The 26,857-nt window shown below is 40.9% G+C and overlaps 3 protein-coding genes across 7 annotated transcripts; 1 reads left to right on the plus strand and 2 right to left on the minus strand.

The window, feature by feature from the left end:
• Positions 1-5,495: 5,495 nt before the first annotated feature.
• Positions 5,496-9,667, minus strand: hbegfa (heparin-binding EGF-like growth factor a). Of its 2 annotated transcripts, XM_088292369.1 has the most exons (6): positions 9,458-9,667; positions 8,580-8,831; positions 8,308-8,506; positions 7,621-7,776; positions 7,395-7,481; positions 5,496-6,628 (listed from the first exon to the last, which is right to left on the minus strand). In XM_088292369.1, the coding sequence occupies exons 1-5, from the start codon at positions 9,498-9,500 to the stop codon at positions 7,409-7,411; spliced, it is 723 nt and encodes a 240-aa protein (XP_088148495.1). In that variant the 5' UTR covers positions 9,501-9,667; the 3' UTR covers positions 5,496-6,628; positions 7,395-7,408. The 2 variants fall into 2 exon arrangements, with proteins under 2 accessions (XP_088148495.1, XP_088148496.1); XM_088292370.1 differs by lacking the exon at positions 7,395-7,481.
• A 2,158-nt stretch (positions 9,668-11,825) lies between these two features.
• On the plus strand, positions 11,826-19,618 carry rufy1 (RUN and FYVE domain containing 1). The gene is made up of 17 exons (XM_088293273.1): positions 11,826-12,160; positions 13,335-13,514; positions 13,617-13,734; positions 14,590-14,691; positions 14,781-14,904; positions 14,976-15,037; positions 15,583-15,718; positions 15,906-16,007; positions 16,096-16,212; positions 16,969-17,136; positions 17,206-17,303; positions 17,372-17,491; positions 17,649-17,778; positions 18,525-18,619; positions 18,703-18,751; positions 18,820-18,897; positions 18,974-19,618. The coding sequence occupies exons 1-17, from the start codon at positions 11,851-11,853 to the stop codon at positions 19,115-19,117; spliced, it is 2,133 nt and encodes a 710-aa protein (XP_088149399.1). The 5' UTR covers positions 11,826-11,850; the 3' UTR covers positions 19,118-19,618.
• On the minus strand, positions 19,614-26,294 carry hnrnph1 (heterogeneous nuclear ribonucleoprotein H1). Of its 4 annotated transcripts, none has more exons than XM_088293276.1 (11): positions 26,132-26,294; positions 25,404-25,499; positions 25,172-25,327; positions 24,805-24,948; positions 22,801-22,939; positions 22,076-22,254; positions 21,788-21,921; positions 21,576-21,711; positions 21,409-21,486; positions 20,397-20,489; positions 19,614-20,294 (listed from the first exon to the last, which is right to left on the minus strand). In XM_088293276.1, exons 2-11 carry the CDS (start codon positions 25,483-25,485, stop codon positions 20,197-20,199), a joined length of 1,239 nt encoding a protein of 412 aa, XP_088149402.1. In that variant the 5' UTR covers positions 25,486-25,499; positions 26,132-26,294; the 3' UTR covers positions 19,614-20,196. The 4 variants fall into 4 exon arrangements, with proteins under 4 accessions (XP_088149402.1, XP_088149400.1, XP_088149403.1 ...); XM_088293274.1 differs by having other exon boundaries at positions 22,040-22,254; XM_088293277.1 differs by having other exon boundaries at positions 19,614-20,298; positions 22,040-22,254.
• Positions 26,295-26,857: the final 563 nt, after the last annotated feature.

Consider the following 26,857-nt stretch of genomic DNA (forward strand, 5'->3'; position numbering starts at 1 on the left):
TGTATGTAGTTCCCTGTTTGCTTTCACTTCTTGTCGGATCATTTTCCCTCTCAGATGTTCATGTCCACGTCAGTTGTCCTGCTGCCTATCTCGCATTTTCAAGTTAGGTCAAGTCCTTGTGTTGTGTTGCTCCCAGTTGTTTTGTACTTTGATATTTTTATGTATTCCATGTGCATTGTTTGATTTTTGTTTCGTCAATTAAATACTCCTTTATGTTACTCCTGCTTCACTTCCCTCAATTTTGGGTCCTCCTCCACGCACAACTTGACAATTATTTTTACTCTTGTATATATTGTCATTTTAAATAGTAAAAAAAAAAAAAGGGAGGAAGGCAATAAGGGGGGGAATTTTGTGTGAGTGAAATTACTCCACTTTTTCCCAACACTTCTTTCAGGATCAAACTGGAACAGTCATGGTTTGAAATATTTAGCAATGTGGGGCCGGGTGAGGTGGTATTTCTTTTCCTTCGGTATGCACAGCAGTCGACCACAGAGGAAAGACAGTGAAAAAGAATGTCTGCAGCCCACTCATTTGGTAACGAGAGACTTCTGCTCTCTACTCTGACATCCAGCCGCCTCCTTTGTAATAGGCTGCGACGGCGGCCACCTCAACTGACCAGCACGCGTCCACTTGATCCTCTAAAACCGCCAATAGGTTGCCCGCTTCTGCAAACAAACACTGGGCGGATGTGGGAGGAGTTTTTACATTTTACCGAGCCACAGGGCCCACTGTAAAAGGCAGAGAAAACAGATGAGTCAAGCATACAGTCAGCCTTCCTTCCCGTCTGTTTGTCTATGTCTTTGTGTGTGCGCGTGTATGTGTGTGTGTGTGCGCGTTTGTGCAATGGCTTGCGCTCACCCAACTGGTCGTGCCCAGCAAGTAATGTGATGCCACCGTCAGCCTCCTGTGGGCCTAAATAGAGCTCAGTGAGAATTTAATAGTGTGATACATAACAAGTGTCTGTCCAGCAGGGTGACATCAGCAGTGGAGAATCTGCTGGCATCCCTGCGCAGTCAGGACCCTGCTGACATCAGGGGCCGAACCAAGCTGAATGGCTTTCACCGACAACACAAAAACACCACGTCAATGATAAGGTTTAGTTGCATTTGATGAGCTACAGTGGACTCGGCAACTAGCCATATACGGAGATGCTGCAAATAAATCATGACTGTGATGCCTCATAACATCAAAATACAAAAGGTATTAGATTTTATTATACATTATATTGGAAGAGATGTAGCATAATAAACAGAAAGAAGACTAGGATGCCCCTGTAGTGCATTTGGTTTTACTCTTACGCTTTACCTCTCAGCCACTTCCTCCCTTTCCTGTGGTGTACCACAAGGTTCCGTTTTAGGCCCACTTTTATTTTCACATTTATATTCTGCCCCTTGGCCAAATTATTAAAGGCATTAAAGTGTCCTTTCACTGCTGTGCAGATGCCTCGCAGATATACCCTCCTTTTGTGCTAGTTTACATTTGCCCATCTATGCTATTATATTCCACCATTGTTTTCATCGCAGGTGCACCTAACAATTTGGTGACAAAAAGCAGACTAGACTTTAGTCTATTAGACTAGACCCGAGAGCAACTAAGAGGTGTAAGTAGTGGCGCAAATTTGATGGAAGTGCAATCAGACAGATTTTGCAGTGTGCTGATACAGTATGTGGTGGATGTCATCGTATTTCACTCATAAATATGGCAACAGAGGTCCGATTCGATTGGTCGGAAATTTAGCTGACTATGTTCACTCCCACAATGCCACAAAACACACTGCGCCTGTCTAAGATGCTAATATCAAATGAAAAATATTTTACATTTTTTCATGTTGCATATCATCACCAAAATATAAAGCACATATATTTAAAATGTAAACATGAATTACTACATGCCCAATTTTGGCTACTGCTCATGGATTAGAAATAGAGTGAGGGCAGGTGTCCCTTACAGAGGAGCTGATAAGAGTCACTTTTTTTTCCCCATATAACATTTGGAGGATGTTGGTCAGTCTTTAAATATCCTCAAAGAAAATTTGGCACGTGCTCATTACTTAATGCATGCATCCATTTGTGAAGAAGCATACAGGAAGAGGAAGTAAAAGGAGACAGGATGGGGAAATTGTGCAGGGGATATTAGGGGATGTATTCAACACAGGAATAAAGACCAAAGTAGGTAGTGGACAGGAAGTGACAGGAAGGCGTTTTCCCCTTGACCCTCCACACATGCCTCTGTCTTCATCTCCTCCCTTTAACATCACTGCTGACCTTATCTCTCCCTTTCTCCTCTGCAGCTTTGTCAATCTCCATGCCTTAAAGTGTCCTTGCTCTCATCCGTTGGATGCACTCACTTTTTGTGTCATGCCACAATGGCGGCCATGTTGTCACCACCTCATCCGTCAGTCCTGGGTGGCTTCACTTCTACAGCAGCAGCTGCAGACGGAAACAAACACACGCCCTTACGGTAAAGTCAAAATTCAAGCACCTCACATCAGGCTCCTGTTGATGAGGTGCGGTAAGAAATTGATTGCGTTTCCAACTGTCGGCGTACGCACTTCCATGGAAAGCACCCATTGTTGCTTCTCAGCAGGGCAGGAAACACCTTTCCACAACAAACTCACCATCGCTTAAGACTGACTCTAGTCCAGCCACTGTACACTCAAGTATACTGCAGAGGGATCTTTTGATGGAGCCAACTGGATCATTTGTAGTTGTCCATAATGTGACTACTGACAAAAGCAGCAGGATGAATTCGGAAGTGAATGTTATCTGCTCATATTCAGCCAAAAGGTTCAGAATTCATTCGACAGCACTTCACAGCAGAGATGGACAATGACCCAAACTATTCTGCAAAAGTGACCAAAGAGTTTTTTAAGGGAATGACAGCCAAGTCAATCACCTGGCCTGAATCACCTTGAACTGCATTTCATTTGCTGAATGGGAAACCAACTGGAGACGCCAGGTGCCTTAAGCTTACCTTAGCCTCAGGTGGGCTAGCCAGTCCAACTCAGTTCAACGTTACATCCCACTGTGCTTAAGAAACAGAACACAACGAACGTTCTTCTTTCAGCATTCCGTCCCGGGAATAGCAGCTATGCGAGCATGACGGCACAGCACTATTTCTGTGTCTTTGCTACTTGACATTGAGGGGATGGGATTATGTGGCTTGACTACTGGAAGTGACCATTCCCTGTCACACATACACACGTATGTGCAATCGCAAATGCGCCTGTGACAAAGATCGTCTTTGCTTGAAGGGGCATTAAATGTATGGAAAAAAAGTCTAGTAATGAATGAGGATTTGTTCCACTTTTTTTTTTTAATTAATCCAAAATTGAGTTGTTGTCGAATTATATTATGGGGCAAAATACATGCTATCCATAAAAATCATCGGGTCATGGGCAAAATAAATTCTCGTAGTTATCACCGTGAATTTGTGGTCGCTTGTCGTAGCATTTGAGAGCATATATATAAAAAATTTGAAATTTTACTATTCCATGTCCACGGGCGGGCGGTGGTGGGTTGCTTTAGCCAATGGCACCGGATTCTGGGCTAAAGGCGGACTTCACCCGGAACTGGTCGCCAGCCATTTGCAGGGCACGCGCAGAGACGAACAACCATACGCATCCTGAACTCGCTGCCTGAGCACAAATCAAGCTAGTGTAACGATTTCTTTTTTTTTTTTTAACTTTCCCGTTAAAGGTTGATAATTACCATAAGAGCAATGCTAACTTAATTTAGCCCATTTTGTGCTGTTTCTCATTATGTGATACCATTAAGCAAGTGGACTTATAGAAGAGAAAATGAACATCTTGGTGTTCAAGTATATATATATATATATAATGATTAATTATCATTTGTCTCATATTTCAGTTTTACATGAAACTTCAGCTGGAAGTGACAAATACTTGAATCAAACACTTTGTTGGTTAATTAGGAAAGCGTGAATTTTCTTTTGTTGGGTGTTAAAGTCTTATTCAGTCTCCCATTTTTTTGTAAGCAGGAGAGTGACAATAGATGCAAAGGAACACGTTAAAAAATATATGTTGGTACCTGTAAGATTAATCTTAACTATGTTTAAGCCATATGGCAGGGTTTAACTTATTTTCATTGATATGGTCCATCTATATTTCTGAATTTCACTTATCATGGTTGTGAAAAATATCAGGCGTGATAACCAGAGATTCATGTCAAAGCATTTTAACTTGTGGATGCACCATTTTATGTTAAATGTGACAAACAGAATGATGAGTAAAAAAAATGAAACCACATTCATACATACATCTTCCCTGTATTTTTCTAAGGAAGTGCTGTGGGTTTTTGCATATAAAAGTTGGGTTAACCCTCACCAGCACAGAAGGCCAACATACACACACACACACACACACGCACACCCCCACAAGCTGGGTAACAACTTCCGTGTAGGAGGTTACTTCAAGGGTTGACTCACTTCCGGCTTGCCTTTGAGCTCAGCTGGGTCTTTCGGGTGTCCTCAAACCTCATTAAAGCCGCGTGTGGCACACATACATGACAGCACCGTTGATTCCAGTGACTATTTACTGCGTGTGGTTTCTGTGAACCCCTGCGGCATCCAGCGACGACCGAGGTCTCAGATGTTCTCCCTGGTGCTGTGTTTTTGAACATGACATCTGTTGAGTTGGCCTTATGAGTAATACTACGAGTGTGCCGCTGTAACCTGCTGTGTCCGCCACATTGTACATCTGTTGAAGGCGTTCACATTGGCCGTAAAGTGTCTCATTGATCTGTCATGATGATAATTATGATGTTGGTATTCTGCATTTCACGTTTAGGCTACTCATTGAAAATTGAGATACATCAATGTGTTACATCACGGATTGCTTTTCAGGCTCGGTCCATATGTGCCGTAAATATCGGGGGATTCATTTTAAAATATAGAATTGTGGATATTTGGGCAGTCGACAAACAAACATAGCATGACTGACTTGGTTAAAAATATCTATTTATAATTATTTTCTGAAGGTTTCAGTCATTGGGGTCAAGTTGACCGCAACACTGAAAAGAAATAAGTAGGGGAAGGGTTCATTTGGGGCTAATTAATTTTTACAGGACCAAAAAGTGCCAGATGTGTTCCCAAAATGTAAAAGTCAAAATCAAAGGCTTCAAATACTCCATCCACCAAAAACTCAACTTGTGTACTTCTTTCAGAGGAGTGCAGGAAGCAGGTGCTCCAGTTAAAACGAGGTGCCCCCCCCCCCCGCCAATGAGAAGAGGAAATGAAAATATTATGTTTATTATTATTACAACTTCAGCCTGAGCCAACACAACAGGTTGACGTTATTCATCATGACCCAGACGAGACGTTTTAAAATATTACAATAACGTGTTACCAGACTCCGGAGGTGAAACCAGGCGCTAAAAAAAAACCTGACCTTCTTTAACTGATGATTGAAACACAATGTGATCATTGTTTCAGTTTGTAGAATCCAGAGTAAATGAAGATGCAGCAGCACGCAGGAGTTAAGAATTCTGATCTTTTATTGAATTAAATCACATTTAAAAAAAAAATGAAATCACATCATAACTGCAGTTTTTGAAAGCGTCGAACACTTGAATTCACATTTTATTGCTTGATAGTTACTGTAAGTCTTTCTCTTTTAAATGATGGTAAGACGAGGACAAAAAACAAGAGATTTACATCAAAATTCTTTCAACAGTGCTTTGGCTCCAGGCCCAAATGTTATGTTGGACTTAGTTTCATAGCCATTTCGGCACTTAACACTCAGACATAGACAACTTTGAATGAGGACGTTTATCGCCAATGAATGCGCGACAGTCCCGTGTGCCAAACTGCTTGTGCAGGATGCTGCGAAGATTGTTTGTGTTCAGTGAACATGACAGTTTAAAAAAAATAACACTAATCAGTAAAAAAAGTCCTTTAAAAAAAATAATAAATCACAGTGCTACTGATCATGTTCTGATTGCCAAAATGAAATCAAAATGTGTCGTATTTTTTGGAACACTTTTTTGCGTCCAGGACCTGCGATCATTTTACTTTTTCTTAAATAAATAATATCCAATAAGGAATATAAAAACAACTGTAACATCCATTTTGAACTGTTGAAAGAGGTTAAAACCTACATAAATACAGTTAGCTTAAATAAATAAATTAAAAAGTATAAATATACTGTTTACTGTACAGAAAAAAATAATAATAATAATGCGCTTGTGCAGGAAAATATAAAATGCTGTCTGTTTTTTTTTTTTTTCTAATAATTCCAGATTGAGCTCTTTCTTTGATGTTGAATCAGATTCAGTTCAGTCTGAAACTTCTCTTCACACATTCTGGAAGCAGCAAATGTTCCTTTTCCTTCTTCTTCTACTTCTTGTCATTATCTAGTGCCTGCCACGCTTCCATTCCAGTCCTGCGGCCCAACCGATATTCCACTTTCAGATGTGGCCGCCTTCGCCTGTGGCCTGCTGGGATACGCTGAGCTGTCCATTTTTTTTTTCACGTGAACATCCAGCAAGGGGTGAAACGGACACCCCCTGTTTCCCTTCTTCATCCGTCTGTGTTCCTTTGCTTTACACCAGGACCTCCTTCCGTGGTTTGCTTCTCTTTCTATTTTGAGGTAGTATCTCCACTTCTTTGCCTAACCCGAGAGGAGAAAAGACAGCAAACAATGAGATAAGCGTCGCAATTTATACAATAACGTGGAAGGAAACGTGCGTCAGTGTGTGATATTAGCCCTGCGCTTTACTACTCTATCTAATCTATTTGTGTAGCTCGGTGGGGAAAATAAAAACCAGGAGTGGTGAAACTTCAGGTGGAATTTCGGTTTAATGATATGATTCAAGAATTCAACCCGTTTATTATTATACTGTATATTATAGCATTTGTTGGTTAAATTATTTATTTATTCATTCATTTATTTATTTGTTTTTTTGGGCTATTCATGGGCCAGCACTTAATTTTGTCCATATTTAAAAAGGAATTTTGGTCAAACATCTGATTAAGACATGCAGACAAGAAGTGCTGACGAAACATTGTGGCCACCTCCATCACTTTAGTTGCACATTCCTGCTCTACACTAATGCACCCATCAGGCTCCTTCTTGGATTCCAAAGCCCAAAGAGTATACGTATGCGACCAACGAAGTACTTTGAAAAACGATTCTCCTGATGCCATTCGCAGGCAAGATGGAGTCGAGGGTTACACCCAGGAATGGCTTCTTGTAATTGCAAGGAGCACTGAGTGGAAACTGATCAAAAGGTCGGCTTTATGAACACTACGAAGAGTCCGTCTGAATATTGCATCAGGGACTCAAATGGAGTCAAATGTGACTTCCCCTGTGGACGGATTTGAATCGAAATCCGCTAAAATCCCTGAACATACTATTGAACTGAGATTGTACTCACCCTTCTTTGTCTCTTCAGTGGTTGGACGCTAACCCTAACTTGACCTTCTCCTCATTCTCTACATCATATGCTCCCCGCTTGTGAAACCTGGAATCAATCAGAAAACGGGGCTTAAACGACTATTCAATGCCTACTTGTTACACGTGTCATCCTTTCAAATTCCCTATGCAGCTCGAGTGTGCGCATGTATGTGGGACTGCGTGCGTTCACGTGTCGTGGGGTGCACCTGAGCATGAGTAAAAGGCCGATGATGAGAAGGCAGATGGATGAGAGAACCACGGCCACCACGGCCAGAGCCGTGGTGCGGTTGTAGCCCTCCTGCGGTCTCTCAACGGGCAGGGTGAAGAACTCACACCTTTCCCCGGAGTAACTCGGATGGCACCTGCAACGGACGGAAAGGTTTATTCATTATTAGGGTAATGAGGAGGAGGAGGAACATTTGCAGTTAATTACTAGGACGCTTCACAAAATAATCAATTGGGATATATATATATATATATATGCGGGCTGGCCCAGTCAACATCCGTTGTGAATAGTTGGGTACATTGTAATTACCAATTGGAAATTAACTGGGACTTGAGGGTATTTGAAGCAAAAGGTATCATGTTGAAACAAAAACATTTGGTTTTGTCATAAGAAAACTTCCAAGATAAAAGAAAATGTAAGCTCTAGCTTGCCCAACCAAATTGTGTTTCGCAACTCCACAACAACAAAAGATCAACAAAGCGACATTTCATAACTTGAAAAACATTTAAAAGGTTTTTAGTCAGCTTCATTCTGAAATAGATTTTCTTCAGCTATTTCAAAGATCCCTAATAAGTTCAAATTTCAGTGTTGTTCAAGGTTAATTACCATTTTGTCCAAAAAATTCCCATGGATTGTTTTCACTTTTGAAATTAGATGTGGCACTCACACGCAGGAGGGAAGTCGGATGTCCCTCAGGTACTGACAGGTGCCATGGATGCAGAAATCTTTATACTTCTTCAGGCAAGGATTCCTCTTCTTGCCTTTCCCTTTTCCCTTCTTTCTTCCCTTTCCTCGCCTTCGCTGTCCTTCCGTGCTTTCCGCCTCCAGGATCGCAGATGGGTCTCGGGGCTTGCTTGACATAGCGACTAAATAAAACACACACATTGTTAACAACGATAATCGACATTTTATTATCGGTGATGATGCTCAAAACCTCACATCTTGGCATTTCCACTTCATCATCCCCGGATGTGCTGTCCTCATATTCATCGCCATCGTCGTAGTATTCTTCATCATACTCCTCATCCTCATCTTCATTCTCTTGTAATGTCGCAACTGTGACACGTTCTCTGCTCTCCTCCGCCGGCCTTCCGTCTTTGCTGGTGTCCTGGAAGTTGATGACAGCCGTGTGATGCTGCCTGTCACTGTCATACCGGTCCACTGCTGCGCCACACACCAGCCTGGACGCCACTGGACAAAAAGGCAATAGGAAGAGGTTAGAAAGCAAATAGACTAGGATGGCTTGCATTGGGGTGAAGTGGGGAGTGTACCAAGGTGGGCGGGCCTATGTGGACAAGTTGAAACATGCTCATGAGGGTTTGCAAGAGTGGTTGGACTGTAAGCCTTTTTTGCGTCTCTCACATTTAACTAGAAGGTTGGGGGGGGCATGGCTCTTCTTTACTGCCTTGCTCAAGGGCACCCGGGAGCAGAATTGACATTGCCCATGACATATCCCTAAGGAATTTAAACTATGTTAGTCTAGTTCTTCAGCTATACAATCAAACGTTTCCCGTACTCACACGCCTCCACATTGAAGAGTTGTGAGCAGAAAGTCAAGCGAAAGTCAGGCAAGAATATGAGTTAAAAATAAATGGATCCAGTTACATAAAAGCACGCTCTGAAATAGCGAGACGTCCCTATTAGCTTCTGGATAGTCCTGGCATCGAGAAAATGGATGGCGGGGGAAAAAAAAGGTTAGCAGGTTTACAAGTCATTTTATAGCTCAGTCGTGGCTTGGGGCTTTTAATAACGACGCTAAGGCGACATGGAGGCATTAATAACAAAACTAATGGAAGTTATTCAACATGTAATCTTACCCAAGGCGTGAAGAAGCAAAAGCACAACACTCCAAATCCTCATGATTGGCAAGTCTTGTTGAAGTAGGGGGGAAAAAGCTAAACAAAAAAACGTCAATAATAAATAATCCTTTTCTTTTTTTTTCCTGGTGGGCTTGTCTTAGTTTATTCCGCCAGGTTGCGACCTCTTGGTGGTCCTTCAGGCGGAGCGTGTGTAATGCGCAGCGAAAGAGCGTCAATAGAGAGCCCGCGGCGTATTTAAGGGCCACGCGATCTTGGCCGCGCCCACACACGCACACGCACACACGCGCACGCATATTGTCACACACTTATTATTTATTAGAGCCTCATTACCGACACTGCATCCGAGTAATGATCACACTAATGATGCTAGAAACATTAATCAGTCGAGTATTGAAAATAAATAAAGTAAATACATAAATACACAATAGTAAACAGTACACATGTAGATATTGATAATCACAAACACTTTAGTTTTAACTTTAAAGTGATACAAATGAATTGAGTGAACAGTACAATTCAAGTACTGTATAATGAAGTTTGGCTCTTTTCGAAAGCACTGTGGCTTTGGGGATTCACAGATTATTCAGACAACCGAGTTAAAATGTCTTAAGTGTTCTCTAATCTCGTACAGATGGACGACTTTTATCCATTAACCAATAATAACCAATAAAAGCAGACGAAAATGAAATCAGGGGAAAATAAAGGCACGAGTGAGAGGGCATGCGAACATTCTTTGCTCGCGCGCACAACCCTCTGGTGGTTAATAGTACTACAAACCCTTAGGCTAAAGGTTTCTCTAGAAGCTAATCAGACTAAAGTGTCAACCAATCGAGTTTCCAAAAAATTAGACGAGATTGGAGATGTTGATGGTGAAGAAAAATCCTGTAGCGTTGGTGACAAGAACGCAGAAAGCTCCAAGGTGGAATAGTGATTTGGAACTACTTTGCTTCCCCGGGGCCTGACCAATTTATCTTAATTGATAGAAAAAATATTTCATTTGTTTATCATGGTACTGTATTTTGCTGGAGAACTTGGGACCATTTGAAGCTCAACACCGGACAACGACCCACGTAACTGAAGTAAATTATGAAAGGCTTCAAAAGGAAGAAAATAAACCACGACGATATATGGAACAACTGAAGAGAGTGTTTCACAGACATTTCAAAATTATTGTTAAATTAGAAGTTTTGTGAACAGTAATGGTCCAAAAGTCTTTCTGATCTGCAAATACGCATGAAACATTTGTCTGATGTTAATGCTGCCAAAAGAGATTGAACCAATTAATCTATCCAAATGTGAAAATTGTTTTTCTTTTTTCACCCTGCTTTGTAATGTTTATCGACCGATTTATCTCTCAGCTCAACTTTGTTGGGATATATTTAAAAAAAACGCATCTGAAAAATAGTCCTGTACTAGATACTAGATAAAATCTAACATAAAACACTATAATAAATACTAAAACTTACAATTAAAAAAGCGAAATTGCTGCAATATTTTATTTACAAACCTTTCCAAGTGAATTAAAAAATATATTTGCACAAACTGTGTATTTTTAAGATTTCGTATTAGACAAAATGGCATGGATGTTTACATTTTAATCGAGGGACTGTCTCTCTCTCTCTTTCTCTGTCTCTATTCTTAGTATTATTTTAAAGCGTGTGACAAGAATATCACAGGGAGGGCTCAGGTCAAAATAGACATGTCTGTCTGTTGGTACTGCCAACGCTACAAAATAAGTCCACCGCTATGTCTTAAGATACACACACCTGAAACATAAACAACCACAAGCACAAACCTCCTCCAAGGCATCTCAAATTTCTGCATAATACACATTGTGACCTACTAAACGTTTTTCCAACAGCGGAAAACAAATCTTGATTAAATACAAGGTGGGCTAAAAAAAAAAAAAAAAAAAACATATTATATGAAATTAACTCCTAGTTATACTAGTATCAGGCATAGATTAGAGCTTCAAACTACAGCATCAAGGCAAGTGTTGGGGTTTCATGGAAGGTTTGGGTTTCAAAATAATATTTCCAGACAGGATTAGAGTTTCAAAGTAGTGTTTCAAAACAGTGATTCAAACTAAGGTTTAGGTTTCAATCCACAATTTAAAAGATGTCCTTTATTAGTCCCACAATGGGGAAATTTGAGAATTTATCGTTTCTTGCCTGAGTTAAGGTTTGAGGTTAGGGTTTCAAATCATCATAATTTATTCATCATTTCGTGATAAATGTGAAAATATAAATTTGCTACCTCTGAAGATGTAGTTTATACTCCAATCAACAGGCGGCGGTAGTGAAAGTTTGTGATAATTTTAAGGACCGCCAAGGGGGTTGCGCGGTGACGTGTCACGTGATTATACTGTAAGAAGGGAGGGGGGGGCAAACATGGCCGACGACTTGGGGGAAGTAAACACAACTGTAGAGGATGGCGAAGCTAAACAAGAGCAAGAGCTTGCCAAACTTTCAGACACGGACACTGACGACAACATTTGCGACAACGACGCCCTCGGTCGGACTGAGAGGACCCCGTCGGAGAACAGCTGGTCGGCTCCTCTTCTGTCGCTGGCTCGCAAGGCCACCGAGACGCTCAGTAGCGGGGTGAGCTACGCTTCTGCCCGGAGGAACTCTTCTGAGAACCCCGCGGCGGAACAAAAGACCGAAACTGATTTAACCCGCACGGGAAAGAAGCTTCCAGGTAGGTGGGATAGAATACGGATAGCCTCGGCGTAAATAGACACTTCCTCTTGTACTTTTACGGAGCTGTCAGATGTCAAGGCACATGACTTCCAGAGAGAAAATCTCAATTTAATGACTTGGTCGTCATGCGGGCGTCCTTTGACTTGTATTTCTTTCTCTGACGTCTGACTGGTGGTGTATTTTCCACGGAAAACCGTTGGAGAATTTGTTCGATATCCTCGAGGTCTATGTACTAGTACGCTCTTTGTCCTGGTTTTACAAATTACGTTTTATTTTTTAACCCTCACTACTAAACAACATTCTTGTACAGTAGTAGGGACAACCTTTGTTTCTGTTACTTGTGAGGCAAACTTGTAATTGTACTCTAATTGACATCTCCACTAGTGACATTATAGTGCACAGTTTGTCCTCACAAGTGACAGAGCACTGTGGTAGATTGCAATTTTCAAATTGCAAAAGGCTGCAATTCGGAAAACCAAAAAGAGAAAACGGCTTTATTTTGGTCGGCGGTTAGATTGTATTTGTATTCATACCGTATAATATATATTGTATTTTTTTCATGACAAGACCAAAATACTGACGTACAATATATATGTTGTTTATTGCAATACAGATTACTTTATTGCTTGTGTTTGCTAAAAAAAAAACATAGGAAGAGGTCCTTGAAAAAAAATAATCTCACATTGTGAATCGCAATCACAATTATGAGCAAAGCACATCAGAATTCGATTACACGGCTCAAACATGAAATTTCAATCCGATGTGGTTTTATGTGTCCCTAAATATTCTCGACGCAGATTTCTAAATTGTCTACTTTTTTTAGCACATCAGATTTATCAGATATTTTCATTTTTTGTTTTTAAGTTTGACCTATAAACGCTTAGGAAACAGATTTTACAATGCGCTATATTGCTACAATAAGTTGTTTTTTCATGCCAAATTTGTCCCATTATTGTGCAGAAATGTTTAGTTTACCTGTAACTAAGACACAGTTCTATGACAGAATTGTTTTACGAGTAAGGATAATGTAGCAGCCCATAACCCTTAGGCTGGATATCAAGCTATCAAATAAATGTTCCAACAGCTTCCAATAAAAAGTGACACTTAGTGTGGCTTTCCACAGAAGTCTAATTGGTGTGTTTAAAATGTGTGTGCTTTCTGTGAAAAATCAGTTCTGCCTCCCAAAGACCCGATGGCAATAGAAAGATCCAATCTTCTCAGCATGTTGAAGCTCAGCATCAAGGTTTTAATCCAGTCCTCACTGAGTTTGGGCAGGACGCTGGACTCCGAGTACCCGCCCTTGCAGCAATTCTTCTTAGTACTGGAGCACTGCCTCAAACATGGGCTGAAAGGTAACTTTCTAGGGAAACATTAACTGCCAAGGCATTTTTTGGTGTGACTGTGTCAAATCAGTTCAAAGTCACAAGGTCTATTTTTTTTTTTTTTAATTTCAGCCAAGAAGTCCTTTATTGGTCAGAACAAATCCATTTGGGGACCCTTGGAGCTGACTGAGCGGTTGTGTCCTGAATCTGCTGACATAGCTACAAGTGCCAGAGATCTGCCCGGCATCAAGTATGATTTTGCTTGTTAGTTAGGAGTGGGGGGAAAGAGGGGGGGCTATAAAAAATGTCGTTTTTTAAAGTAATAGTACTGACGACAGAGATAATTAGACAGTAATTCAACATTTTACTATCACACAACCTTTTTTTAAATTTATACAACTTTTATTGAACAGCAATGACATACCTTGCACAACGGCTTCCTCCATGTCGCTCTGTTGATGCCCCCACACAAGCGATGGGAAGGAACTTGTCAAACTCGCTTCATTATTGGATGATTACGCCAAGTCATGGCTGCACATCAGCAGCGCATTTAGCTGGCCGTTGTTTCCTTTTTTGCTATTACTTTCTGTTTACTGCTTCTTCTTTCATGTATTGGCGGATTCTGTTTACGCCAACTTGCAAACCAAAGTTAGAAGGAAAAGCTGAACTCTGATTAGCTGCAGTTGCGCACATTTCCACCCCATCAGATGGAGTAAATGCAGCATCACATGATGCTCTGCAAAAAAAAAAAAATATTTTTTTTAATTATTCTAAAAAAGTTTTTTTAAAAAGGTTTGCCCAACCCTACTCTTCATTTTCCACAGGTGGGAATGAAAGTGCAGGGTTGGTTGTTTTTATGTGCCCTGTGTAGAGGTAATCGATTATAAAAGTAATCAACTACTATTTGAATAATGGATGAACTGTTTAGAGACCTTAACGTAAACTGATCCAAATCCTCTGATTTCAGCCTGTGCTTCCCGCTATTTAAAATAGGATGTTTATAAACTGCTTTTATTTTGAAAACAATGGTCAACATTTTTGCCTGTTTTCTGACGTGTTCCATGCCGAAACACTAACTGAATCATGATCAATGTATGTATTTTAGGACTGGCTTGGGAAGAGGGAGGGCCTGGTTGCATTTAGCACTCATGCAAAAGACGATGGCTGACTATATGAAATCCTTGCTCGACTGCAAAGATCTCCTGAGGTTGGTCATTTTAATACTTTTGTGGGTTTGCTCTAACATGTCGCTAAATTCCAATGTTGTTATTATTAATACCGTCCGTGTTCATGTAGTGAGTTTTATGACCCCGGAGCCCTGATGATGGAGGAGGAAGGGGCGGTGATGGGGGGGCTGCTCGTAGGCCTCAATGTACTCGATGCAAATCTCTGTATTAAAGGCGAAGACCTGGATTCTCAGGTGAGCGAGCCGACCTCACCCTCGGTTGTGAACGAAAGCAGGACACGCAGTGGTATTTTTCTGTTATCTAGGTGGGAGTCATTGACTTCTCCCTCTATCTAAAAGACTCGACCAGCAGTGAGGCCCCGAAAGAGTGAGTAAACTGCATGACCTGAGAGTGGAATATTTTATCGATTCTTAAAACATTGTGTCCTAACTTTACTCATGAATATAATTTTTTTTTCCATGTAATATTTTGATGTTATTCCTGTAAAAACCTCTTTCCTCACGATACAATTTTATTTTCCTAAAAAATTTACACTGTTGAGGTTTTTCTCACAATACAAATTTATCGTTATCAGTTTTAGTTACCATAAAAAAAATTTAAAAAAGGAAACTTAATTTATTCTTGTGAAGTCTGAAAATATTTATGATTGTTGTCCTGAGTTTTATGTTGAGTTTTATTTGTCTTGGCCTAATTTTTATCATCTATTTATTTATTTATGTTTTTATGTTTCTTGCCATATTCTGACATGTCGAGGATAATGTTAATTTTTTTTTTTCTCTTAATGTTTTGACTTTGTTCATGGATAGCTTGCAATTTTTGTCACAAAATTCCTTCTTGGAATGATCTCTTTGTCGAAGTTGGAGGATCCTTGACTTCTTGTAACTGTTTCTGTCACATTCGTGTCTTTTCAGTAACGCCAAGATGACCGCTATCTTGGATCAGAAGCATTACATTGAGGAGTTGAATCGTCACCTCAGCGGCACCGTCACAGACCTTCAGGCGAAGATGGACTCTCTGGAGAAAACCAACAGCAAACTTGTCGAAGAGGTCTGAAGTCCTTGGTTTATGATACTGATTTCTAATGTTTTAAGTTTACGATTGATGATGTTGTCATTACTACTTGTCAGCTGTAGGCTTGTGATGCCCCTTTTCTGTGGTTAAGGGTTATATAAATAAATTACACTTGACATTGACAATCCAGGCGAACATTTCCGATCGTCTATTTCTCGTTTAGCTCGCGGCTGCAACAGACAGAATCAACGCTCTGCGAGAAGAACAGGAACAGCTGAGACAGGACAATGAGCTGATCTTGCTGGCCAGTCAGAAAAAGGAAGAGGTCAGAATGCTAATGCTTCAGTTGCACACGGCTGCAAATGGGACAGAATAAACCAGCTTCTTGTTTTTTTTTTTTTTTCCTTTTCTAGGCAGCACTTCAGGACAGCCAGGTGGAGCTGGAGACGTACAGACAAACCCGGCAAGGCCTGGATGAGATGTATAATGTCGTCTGGAAGCAGTACAAAGAAGAAAAACGCATTCACCAGGTCAGGTATTGATAGTCAGTAGCTCTGAATTTTGTGATTTTCTGAATCTCTCTCTGAATCTACATGATATAGGAAAAACACAATATGCAATATCAACGTTGCCTATATTGATATCGATTTATTGCGATATTTAACATGTTTAAAGAAATGACATTTGTATGATCTAAGGAAAGGAGTCAAAAAATAATTTCATGCGGGAAAATATGCAAGCTCAATGTGTTCTTTTTTAACTTTTTTTGGTCTTAACACTTAGAACATTTGACTGTTCTATTACAGTATACCTTTAGTATTTGTTTAACTTTACTGAGTGGAAAATTGGCCGTTTGTGTTATTTTTTTAAACCGAGTTTTTTATGGGGTGCGATATTTTAATATCATTGTTATTGTTTTATTTTGAATTGTGGTATTTAAAGAAAAATAAATTTTTGCTGATTTTAAAATAAAATATTGCTGATTACTTCGACCGGCCAATTCATTGTTGGACTCTAATATAAAATGTTATTATATATATATATATATTTTTTTTTTTTTACAAACGCTATACAGATACACGCTTTGCAAGAAACATTATCTGGTCTTATTATGAATAAAAACAAATCTTCCATGTAAACATAAGGGAAAGTAAAGCGCATCTTTTTTCACATATGATTTTATTTTTTGGGGGAGAAAAATGTATGTTTACGACATCACCGTTTTGCCCGAAGGGTGATTCTGTTGTATTGCAGCATCTGAAATCTCACCTGTTGGCAATGTTTAGGAGTTGGAGCGAGAGTTGGAGCTGCAGTTGGGCCTGAAGCAGGAGATGGAGATGGCCATGAAGCTTCTGGAGAAGGACTCGCATGAGAAACAGGACTCACTGGCCGCCTTGAGACTCCAGCTGGACCAAGTCAAAGCTCTGAACCTTCAAATGTTCCACAAAGCTCAGGTATGTGGTATTAAATACACTTAAACTGAGATACCAGACGCATTTTTGACCAGTTCTGGGGCTCTGCAGGACTTTGAACGAGAGGCAGCCAAAAAACAGGCAGAGGCTGAACAGCTGGAGATGAAGATGGACAACATGGCGAAAGCAATGACAGAACTCGAGCGGAGGTACATTTTTGTTCATTGATCATGTTGAGAATGACGACCGATTATAATTGAATTCATGTGCTTTTTAGGCTTCAGAATTCAGAAAAGGATCGTAAGAAGAGCGACCAATCAGATAAAGACTTGAGAGTTGAGCTGCAGGAAAAAGTCAACGCGCTTGAAAAACAACTGAGTGACCTGGACGCGCTAAGGTACACCTTACACATAATCCATTAGACTGTAAAACTTTCATCTGTCTTCTTGTTCTCTGGCCTTGTGTGAATATACAATATTGAAATTTTTTTATTTTCATTTATTTCTAACGAGACGTAATTTGGATTTAGAGTACATTGTCTTCTGTGAGTTCAGACTCGGTTTGGAGAAGGAGCTTCTGGTTGAGAGGGAACAGCGACAAGGCCTTCAAAAAGCCCTCCAGAGGGAGCAGGACAACAGTGCTGAGCTTCGCACGCAATTGCAACAGCTGCAAGGCCTGCATGCCGTCAGTAATTTCTGAGTTTGAGCTATCAGTGTATTTGATTTAATTGATGGTGCGCAGGGATTACATTTGACAGAAAGCAAGACAAATGATTGGTCAGGATGACAGGTGGAAATTAATATTGTTCGAGAGACATTGTAGGTCGGTTGAATGCAAGTAAACTGTCGTGCATGGGGCTCTACAAATAGTTTTCATCGATGATTTTGTCGCTCGTCGGCCTCAAGTTGTGCAGAATTAATGGCGCTGCAATGTTGCAAATGTAACAGCCAATCAAAAACGCCATGTTGCGTCCATTGCGCTTTCACAAGAAAAATTACGTTGCTGGGCATGAAGCGATCACCTCCTGACAAGCAATACCAATACGACATTCACAGTGTGTATTCATCGGTCATAGAGGCGCACTTTACCCCATTTTGCCGGTTTGTCCTCCGCCCTCGACCTGAACATCCTGCCGTCATTACACTTTTCGTCCTTATTCATAAAAGTCCTGTGGCCTCTGACCACATCCGTCTTTGTCCCTTTAAAGCGATTCTGTCTTTACACCCCCCCTCCCAGCTAAAAAAATAAATAAAATAAAGACCATGATTGCACTCTGTACCTAGAGAAAATACTGATAAAGAACACAAACGGAAAGGCATTTCACACAACAATCGGCAAGGCTATTTAAAACAAAATTGCGGTGGTGGTTCATTTCTGGTCAATGAAAGGCCTTTTTAATGTGTCATTTTTTTCAATTCATTTCTTAATAGGAGCTGCAGGATCTGAAGGAGGAGAAGCAGCAACTGCAGCAGATGTGTGAGCAGCAGGAGCAGGCTTTGCAGGAGATGGGGCTGCATCTCAGCCAGTCGGTGCACTTTCAAGTTGAACAATTTGGTTTATGTCGCCAGTGACACGATATGTCATGTTATTCCATTCCATTTCCTTCAGGTCTAAACTCAAGATGGAGGACTTTAAGGAGGTTAACAAAGCCCTGAAGGTAAAATGGGAACTATACAATATACTTCATTATATTTGAACCTGTTAAATGCTGATTGTTCCTTGCAGGGCCATGCCTGGTTAAAAGATGACGAGGCCACGCAATGCAAGCAATGCCAAAAAGAGTTCTCCATCTCCCGAAGAAAGGCAAGTCTGCATTCTGCGTTCAGATTGAAGCCATGCCTTCCAGTGCGGCTGTCTCACGCCCGCTTTTGTTTTTTAGCACCATTGCAGGAACTGTGGGGATATTTACTGCAGCACTTGCTCCAGTAACGAGCTGGCCTTACCTTCGTATCCTCGTCCTGTGCGGGTGTGCGACATGTGTCACGCCTTGTTGCTGCAGAGGGGTTCATCCAAATCTTCCTGACACAACTCTTGACCTGCCACTATTTGGATCTCACGCTGCACAGACTACACTTATAGTCACGTTTGTTTATGAATGTCAATTTGGTGTTACTTCTGAACTTGCTGCCTGAAATTCAGGAACATTCATGCATTACATGTTTTCAGTGCTGTTGATGATCATTTATTTTGCTGGGGGTGAGGGGCGGAAAGGCTGTCAAGGTGGGCAGGACTGAATAAATTCTTTCACGGTCAGCTTTTCTATTTTTTTTATGTAGGTATGCTGCGTTTTTTTTGTTTCCAGAATTGTCTCATTTTATTCACATTGTAATGCACTAACACTGCAGTAAGCTACATTTACACCAGTCATGTTGCATTTTTGCTAATTGTGTATAGAGTGATAATCTATTTTAGAATGTATTAACGCACATGGTGGATTGTGTAAATTCTGAAAAAATGTTTTCTAGAAGCTGGGGGATTTTTAACTATTTAAAGAATGAATAAAATTTGCAATGTTTCCATGACAGTCCAATGTGTTTATTCACTTTGCTCACAGAAAATACAAAATGGCATTTCAGGCAGAAGACAGGTCAGATTGACTTGCTCCAGATGGTTCCCGTCATGAAAAAGTGGCTTGGAACTGGTCACACCTTAAACATGCTGCAAACGTCAATGTGGAATTTTGAAGTACAATGTACCACTAAATTAAAGCGCTGTTGTAAAAGGTGAAACAAGGTCGAAAACGTTAGATTTGTTCATGCACTCTGACATACAAAATGTGGTACAACACCAGCAAAACAAGAGTTGCATTGGGTGTTGGGAGAATAAACGACAAAAATCCTTGTGTTGAAAATGGAGCGTCCTTATGACGGAGGAGCGGGTGACAACTGTGCTAGTGGCCAAGCTTTTTCCTGGCTCAGGACCATGCACTCTAAAAAAATTACAAACCCCACCCATCAATATGCTCACCAACCCACCTTGACCTTTGTGTTTCCTTATGGGTGAGACATTTTCAGTCATTGCAGCAAAATGCCAAGTTAAAACAAATCCTCACAAAATAACTAAACGGTACAACAATGGTAAAAAAAAAATAATAATAATAAACTACATTCCCCATCCCCCACCAAGTCCATTCATGGAGCTTCTGCTACTGCCTCCTCCACCGCCACCATAGTAACTGCTTCCCATTCCGCCCTGGTTACCTAACAAGAGAGAGATAATACACAATATAGGACCCCACAGTTCAAAGGTGATCCAGGCAAAAAGATTTGTTTGGCGTTCAGAGCAAACGCTATGACACTCACTGTAATCACTGTAGCCGCCCATGCTCCCTTGGCTGCTGTATCCACCAGAATAGCCTGAGCTCAGCTGGCTGCTACTGTAAGACGACTGGCTCCCTAGGAGGAAGAACATAGATCAAAAATTACATTCAACAGGTTTGACTACTATGAGCAGGCTCAGAATGGCCCGCCTGGAGCACTGCGGAAATTCCCGGTGAGCCACCAGTGGACTATTGAATCAGTAGCCTTATATCCGTAGATACGCTGCCCTATTCTATTTATATTAACAGTTTTGAAGATAACATTTACAATTAATTTGAATGCAACTTTGAAATTGTCATGAGAAAGATGATTTGATCATAATTCATAAAATTAAATCAACACACATCCAAAACCTGGCTTAACACATTCAAAATAGAAGCAGGAACAAACTTAAGCAAAAAGCAGCTCAATATATGAATGAACTCCATCTTGATAAATCACGTGAAGTTATAACATCCATCTACGCATGTCTCACAGCTGATCTGTTTAACAGCATGGAGCAGGTAAACGGCAGATTGAAAAAGATCAAATCACATGTAAACAGGTGACCAGACAGCTTCAATCCGAATGATTTCAACCAGAATGACAAAAGTCTCCATGTAAACCCAGCTAGCAACAAGTGATCGGACTGATTGGCTGTTAGCTCGCAAATGCAAATCAGTGCACAATGAGAGCTCAGCAATGGCAAATAAAATGCTAATACTGAGTAAATTAAGATCAGCTAAATGCTTTTTCCGGCGACTTGATCCTGCTTGTATGATGTGGCTGTTGAGCAAGGCTCAGGACTATGCGCGCATTTTTTTTTTCATGAAACCCGGGCTGTGGATGGTATGAGAAACAATGACTTCTCAGTCAGAGGGGTAACAAGTATGAGCGCGTGCCCACTACACTTTTGCGCGTGCATACTTGCAAACTAAAGTGGGCTGGTCTGAGCCATTAAACTCCAGGGCTGAAAACGAGTCCCACTCCAGGGCTGCCTGTGAGTCATACTCACCCCCCATCATCTGGCTGCTGTAGGAGCCATTACTGCCGCCTGCTGTTGAGTTTAAGAACAGCTCCACATAGCGGTGTTCTGAGGGGCACAGAAAGACGGCCATTAAGGATTATTTCCATGCTTGGCGAACATTTGAGGTCGCCAGCATCAAGTTCTGCCAAACTCACGCATGTTTGCTTTGTCTTTGGACATAGCGGCCACCGCATCCTCGTGTGTCGCAAACTCAACATCAGCTTCCCCGGTCACCCTCCCATCGGGGCCGACCTCAATATGAACCCGCACTGGATTCAATGGGGAGAAGAACTGCCGCAAGCAAAGAAGACGCGCTTTATACACAGTATATTCGAAGTTATCCTTTGCTAAGTCAACTCGGCCTTACAATGTAGATGTCTGACTCAGTGGCTCTGTAAGGAAGCCCCCTCATATGGACACAGTGGCCCGTTGTGCTCTGGAAGGACGAGCCACCGCCACCACCACCACCACCACCATCGCTGTACCGGCCGTCCGAAACGCCTAAATATATATCAGCGAAATGGACTCGTTTTAGGATCATTTTTTTCCCCCCCTAATGGCATTATCATTTGTGTGCCATGTTGGCATGAATGGAAAGAATGCTGCAACAATTGATCACCAAATCGGATTTCACTTCTTCGTCCACTCGACACACCTCCTCCGTAGCCTCCGCGGCGCATTCGGTCGTAGGAGCCCCCCCGGTTCATCATGTTGTAGCCGCGCCCGCCAGAGGGACGGTCATACGGGCCGGGTCTCTGCATGCTCATGGGCTTCCGTTGGGGCTCGTAATGAGTTCGCACCTCAGCGCGGCTACTCTTGAAGATCTCAATGTACCTAACGTGCATAGAAAGGTCACAATGAGGGAACGAGGAAAGGTTAGGGGTGGGGTTTGCTTATGCAGAAACTGTCTTGGTGCAGCCCGTCACAGAAATGCAATATTTTGCTTAGGCCATGTTAATTGAAATGGGAGTTTAACTGCCAAAAAAAAAAGAAGCTTGCCAAATTGAAAAGGGCCATGGACTTTTCTTATGGTTACCTGGATTTACTTAGATTAGAACTCAAAAATCAGATGCCCTGTATTGTTGCCGTGGCAGCCATTGTCCTTTTATTACCTGTGCAGGTGGGCTCCGCGTCCTTGCAAAATTGGCCTCCAGGGATTATCCTTACCAATGCAAACAACCACTGCTGCTTACAAACCATTTGTAGCCATAATTTGTCAATGTGCTCAATTTCATTTTACAAACGTTTCCATGGAACAATGTGTTGCATTCTGTCATGAAGGTTAGCGTTGTTTGTGGTACAAATGACAAAAGTCAACGTGTTGAGGGTGCACACCATAAGAAAAGCAATGTTTCCAGCCAACCAACCAACCATCCCCACCTGTGCCCTATTCTTTCCTTGTGTTTCTTTAGAGCCTTTTCAGCTATATCCTGTGAAGCAAACTGCACGAAGGCCTCCCCCGTACTCCTCCCCTGGATGTCCACCGGCAATGTTATCCCATTTGGCACGATTTCCAACCCTTCAACCCAAGGACAGATAACCCCAGCGGGGAACATTAAATCACATGCCCAATCACACAAGGAAATGTCTCTAAGAGAGAGAGAGAGAGAAAACTTATGGAACACTCTAAACATCATCACACATACCAGTTGAGTTGTTAACCGGTCGCCGGCAATTTGGGACAAATTACACAAGAGTACGAAATGATAGCAGAATGGGAAGAGGGATGGAGAAGGGCACATTAGACTAGTAACGGTGTGTTGATGAGGAGACGGTGTGGTGGGCGACATGAATTCAAATGACTCTTGACCCATTACGAGCTACTTCTACATTGTCACGTTCATTCAATTTTTTGGTTTTTAAATCTAAATGCAACAGAATGCGGGTGATGAGCTGAATGTAGGAGTGTTAAAAGGAGAAATTGTGTCAACATTTTTCTTTGCAATTTGTTCCATGTGCCTCCACTAGTCTAAACACGCTATTCTAATAAGAATTGCGTTTGCGGAGTAAGAACTAAGTGGAAAGACCCGCCCGTTCTTATCCATCTCAAGAGGCGGCCATTTTGTCCTGTACTGCCACCTGCTGTCAACAGAAATTTAATTGACGTCAATTTAGTCAACAGCGGAGTGGGTAGAATGTCAAAATCGCCGTCCCGTGACATTGATGAAAACGGCGAGATTGTTCTGCGTAATTCTTAGTCCGCAAACACAATTTTAATCGGAATACCACATACATGGAACATACTGCAAAGAAAATTTTTGACACGACTTCCACGTAATGTCAATGAATTTTTAATTAGAACGAAATGAAATCAATTGCAAAAGGGAGGAAAGTTATTTTTCTCCATGGCCATTGACTTGATTTTTAAACAATATGATAACTGGGGGCTAAGGAAGGAAGTGATTATCACAAGGGTCACCAACATAATATCCTATTAATCGTCTGCGTAATCAATTATCGGATATTTTATTGTGCCAAACAACACAATTGGCAACAGCGTAAAAAAAAAAGAAATATAACAAAAATGATTTGAGCTATTTCAGAAGTGTGTATAAAATTGAAAGCCCTCGTGAATTATCAGTATCGAGGTAGCTGGCCAAAACATCGATGACCACTGGATTATCACATTGGTGATGTGCCGGTACGCTTTGATTAATAAAAAGGTCCGATTGACTTGACTCACTTTTTATACAGATAACGACACAGTCTTGCTGTCATATTGTAGGTAGGTGTGTTATTACGGATTCAACACAACGTGGATGACTTGCTTGTACAGCTTGACTGGTTTGTGATGGCAATTTATAGTCAGAGCACATAGAGCGGGACAGACCGAACAAACAAAAATATTTAATCTATTGATATAATCTGAAAAACAAAGAAAACGACTCAAACAACTCGATCACAATGATCAAAATAGTTCAATTTAGTAATTTGATTTTTTCATTGCTACAGCTTTAAAACAGAAAAAAATAGAGAGTTGTTAGGTGATAGTGACAGTTAATAAAATAGAGGGCAATGTAAGGGTGACAAGAGAAAAATAAATAAATTACCGGCACATCTCATTTGCATAGGACATTCCTATCCTTGCACAGAGAAAAGATATTAAATATTCGTAGCTTTTTGTGGGGGTCATTAATCACCGTTATTGTTTTATTTGATTTTAAGATATGTGTCTCATTATTGGAATAATGAATGAGATTAATAGAATTATTCCTCAGTGTCAGAGGGGCTTGCTATTGTAAAACATGAATGGCTCGGTGTCTACGAGAGAACGGAAACAAAGGAAGATTGGAGGGAAGGTCAAATTATTATTGAAAAATAATACAATTAAATAAGGAAAATAATTACATTAATTAATAGTCACAGATGAAGAAAACTTCTTACCTGAGAAAAACTGGACGATCTCCTCTTTGCTGCAGCCAAAGGGAAGGCCTCGTAATCGCACAAGCCCATCTCCTGCTGTCTCTGGACAGTTTGGACCAGTGTGCTTCATGACCCAATCCATCTCCACATTGTTTGATTTAAACACTGTTGATACAACAAAAGACAATCACGCAAACACAATCGGACTGCGACACAATATATGTTCATTTTTTTAACAATATAAATACTCATATACTTTCAATTTTAGTTTGACTTATTTTGTTGTCATCTTGCTGCTATTTATGGGTATTCAGGACACTTTTTAATACCGGACAGCAGCCATCTAAAAAAATATTCTTCTCCCCAAGTTCTCTGTAGTGTTGCTCACCCTCCACATATCTGTGCCCCATTGTTTCTCTATCTTTCTTCAAGGCTTGCTTGAGGTCTTCTTCAGCTTCCAGCTCAACAAACGCTTCTCCACTGGGACGGCCCTCTCTTGTGGAGGTGAAGTGGATGCCTCCACCATTGCCAAGAATTTTGCAATCTACAATTTGAAACATAACATTCATTGCAACTCTCCATTTGACATTTTTATTCATTTGAAAAACAGTGAGGCCAACCTGAGAAAAATCTTTGCACTTCGTCCACCGAACAGGACCAAGGGAGACCCCTGATTCGTACAACGTATCCTTCATCGGCCATATCTGGTCACAAGCCTTTAAAATACAGTTTTAATCAGTTTCAGATATGAAAATTCACAGTGAATATTGTTATCTTGAATGGAAAGATATGCAACGTCACAAAGGGACAAACCAGGTCTTACGTTTAATTCCAATCTTACACGGAGGTAATTTGCAATATTTTGAAGTCTTTGACTACGAATATTATTTAGCACGGGATCGTAACAATCGACTTCTGTTTTTTTTTTTTTAAGCACAGCGCACATACAAAAGAGAAGTACGTACACGGCCACAACTCTCTGTTCACCGAAAGAATTTCTTCATTTCACAAAATGGAAGACTTCAGTGCATTCATTGCAAGAAGCATAGTCTAATAATATTAAGTATGATAAATTACAACAATTGGACTGGAAGATACCACATGAATAGTTAATGGCGATTGACCGGTTTTCACTGAATGCACGCGCGTGCTACCGTAGCCTGGTAGAAGAACAAAAGCGGCCTTTGCAGCCTCCACCACATTAGCCTAAATCGTTAGCTTCCAGGCAAGCATTTGCTAACAAAAAAGTAAATGCGTTTGAAGAACGTACTGCTAGCTGTAATCATGTCATGGCAGTTGAAACATTGCCCTGGATAAAGTATAACGAAACAGCGAGAGCAGCTGTTACCTTTTTTAAATCACAGTGAACACGCAGCGGATAGGGAAGGCGAAGGCCTGCGCGATGAAGCCGAAAGTAACCGAAGGCAGGGTTGCCAGGCGTATGAACTCACCCCCCTTCAAGAAGTACGAACTCATGCATTCGCTTGACACTGAGTCGATCGCCCCAACACTGCTGGAATTGCTATTAAACTAATTTCAATTCCTTAATAATACATTAAGTTTTGTTTTTGTGATTTTAATTGCTATAAAACACAAAACAATATCTAAATCGGACGAAATCTTAAAAGTGGCTTTATTTTTAACCTGGCAACCTCAGAAGGCGCCTCGACGTGGGTCCACGCCCAAAAGGAATGACGCAACCCCAAACCCAGGATGGCGGGCTGTGGTGAAACCTACCCTCATTAAAAAAAACAAAAAGAACAAACAAAAAAAAAAAACGGGGTAAAATCTGCCATCATCAGAGAGAGGGAAAGAAAGAAAGAAAATCTACCCATCATTGTAATTTCTCAGTTCAGTCATTGAGGAGTTGATTTAATTTGTGTATTTAAAAAAATATTTTATAGATATCATGTATGTTTATAAGTTTTGAAATTTGGCATTCCTGTTTTGCTTTGTGTTGTTTTTATTGAGGTTATAATGCAAACAGTTTAGTTCCATGAAGTCTGTCTGTCTATCTATCTATCTATCTGTCTGTCTGTCTGTCTGTATCGGTTGAAGAAATGTTTTAGGTCTC

This window comes from Idiotropiscis lumnitzeri, chromosome 4 (genome assembly GCF_059441095.1).
Source record: "Idiotropiscis lumnitzeri isolate Australia: NSW breed Sydney's pygmy pipehorse chromosome 4, RoL_Ilum_1.0, whole genome shotgun sequence".
In the NCBI taxonomy this organism is placed as follows: Eukaryota; Metazoa; Chordata; class Actinopteri; order Syngnathiformes; family Syngnathidae; genus Idiotropiscis; species Idiotropiscis lumnitzeri.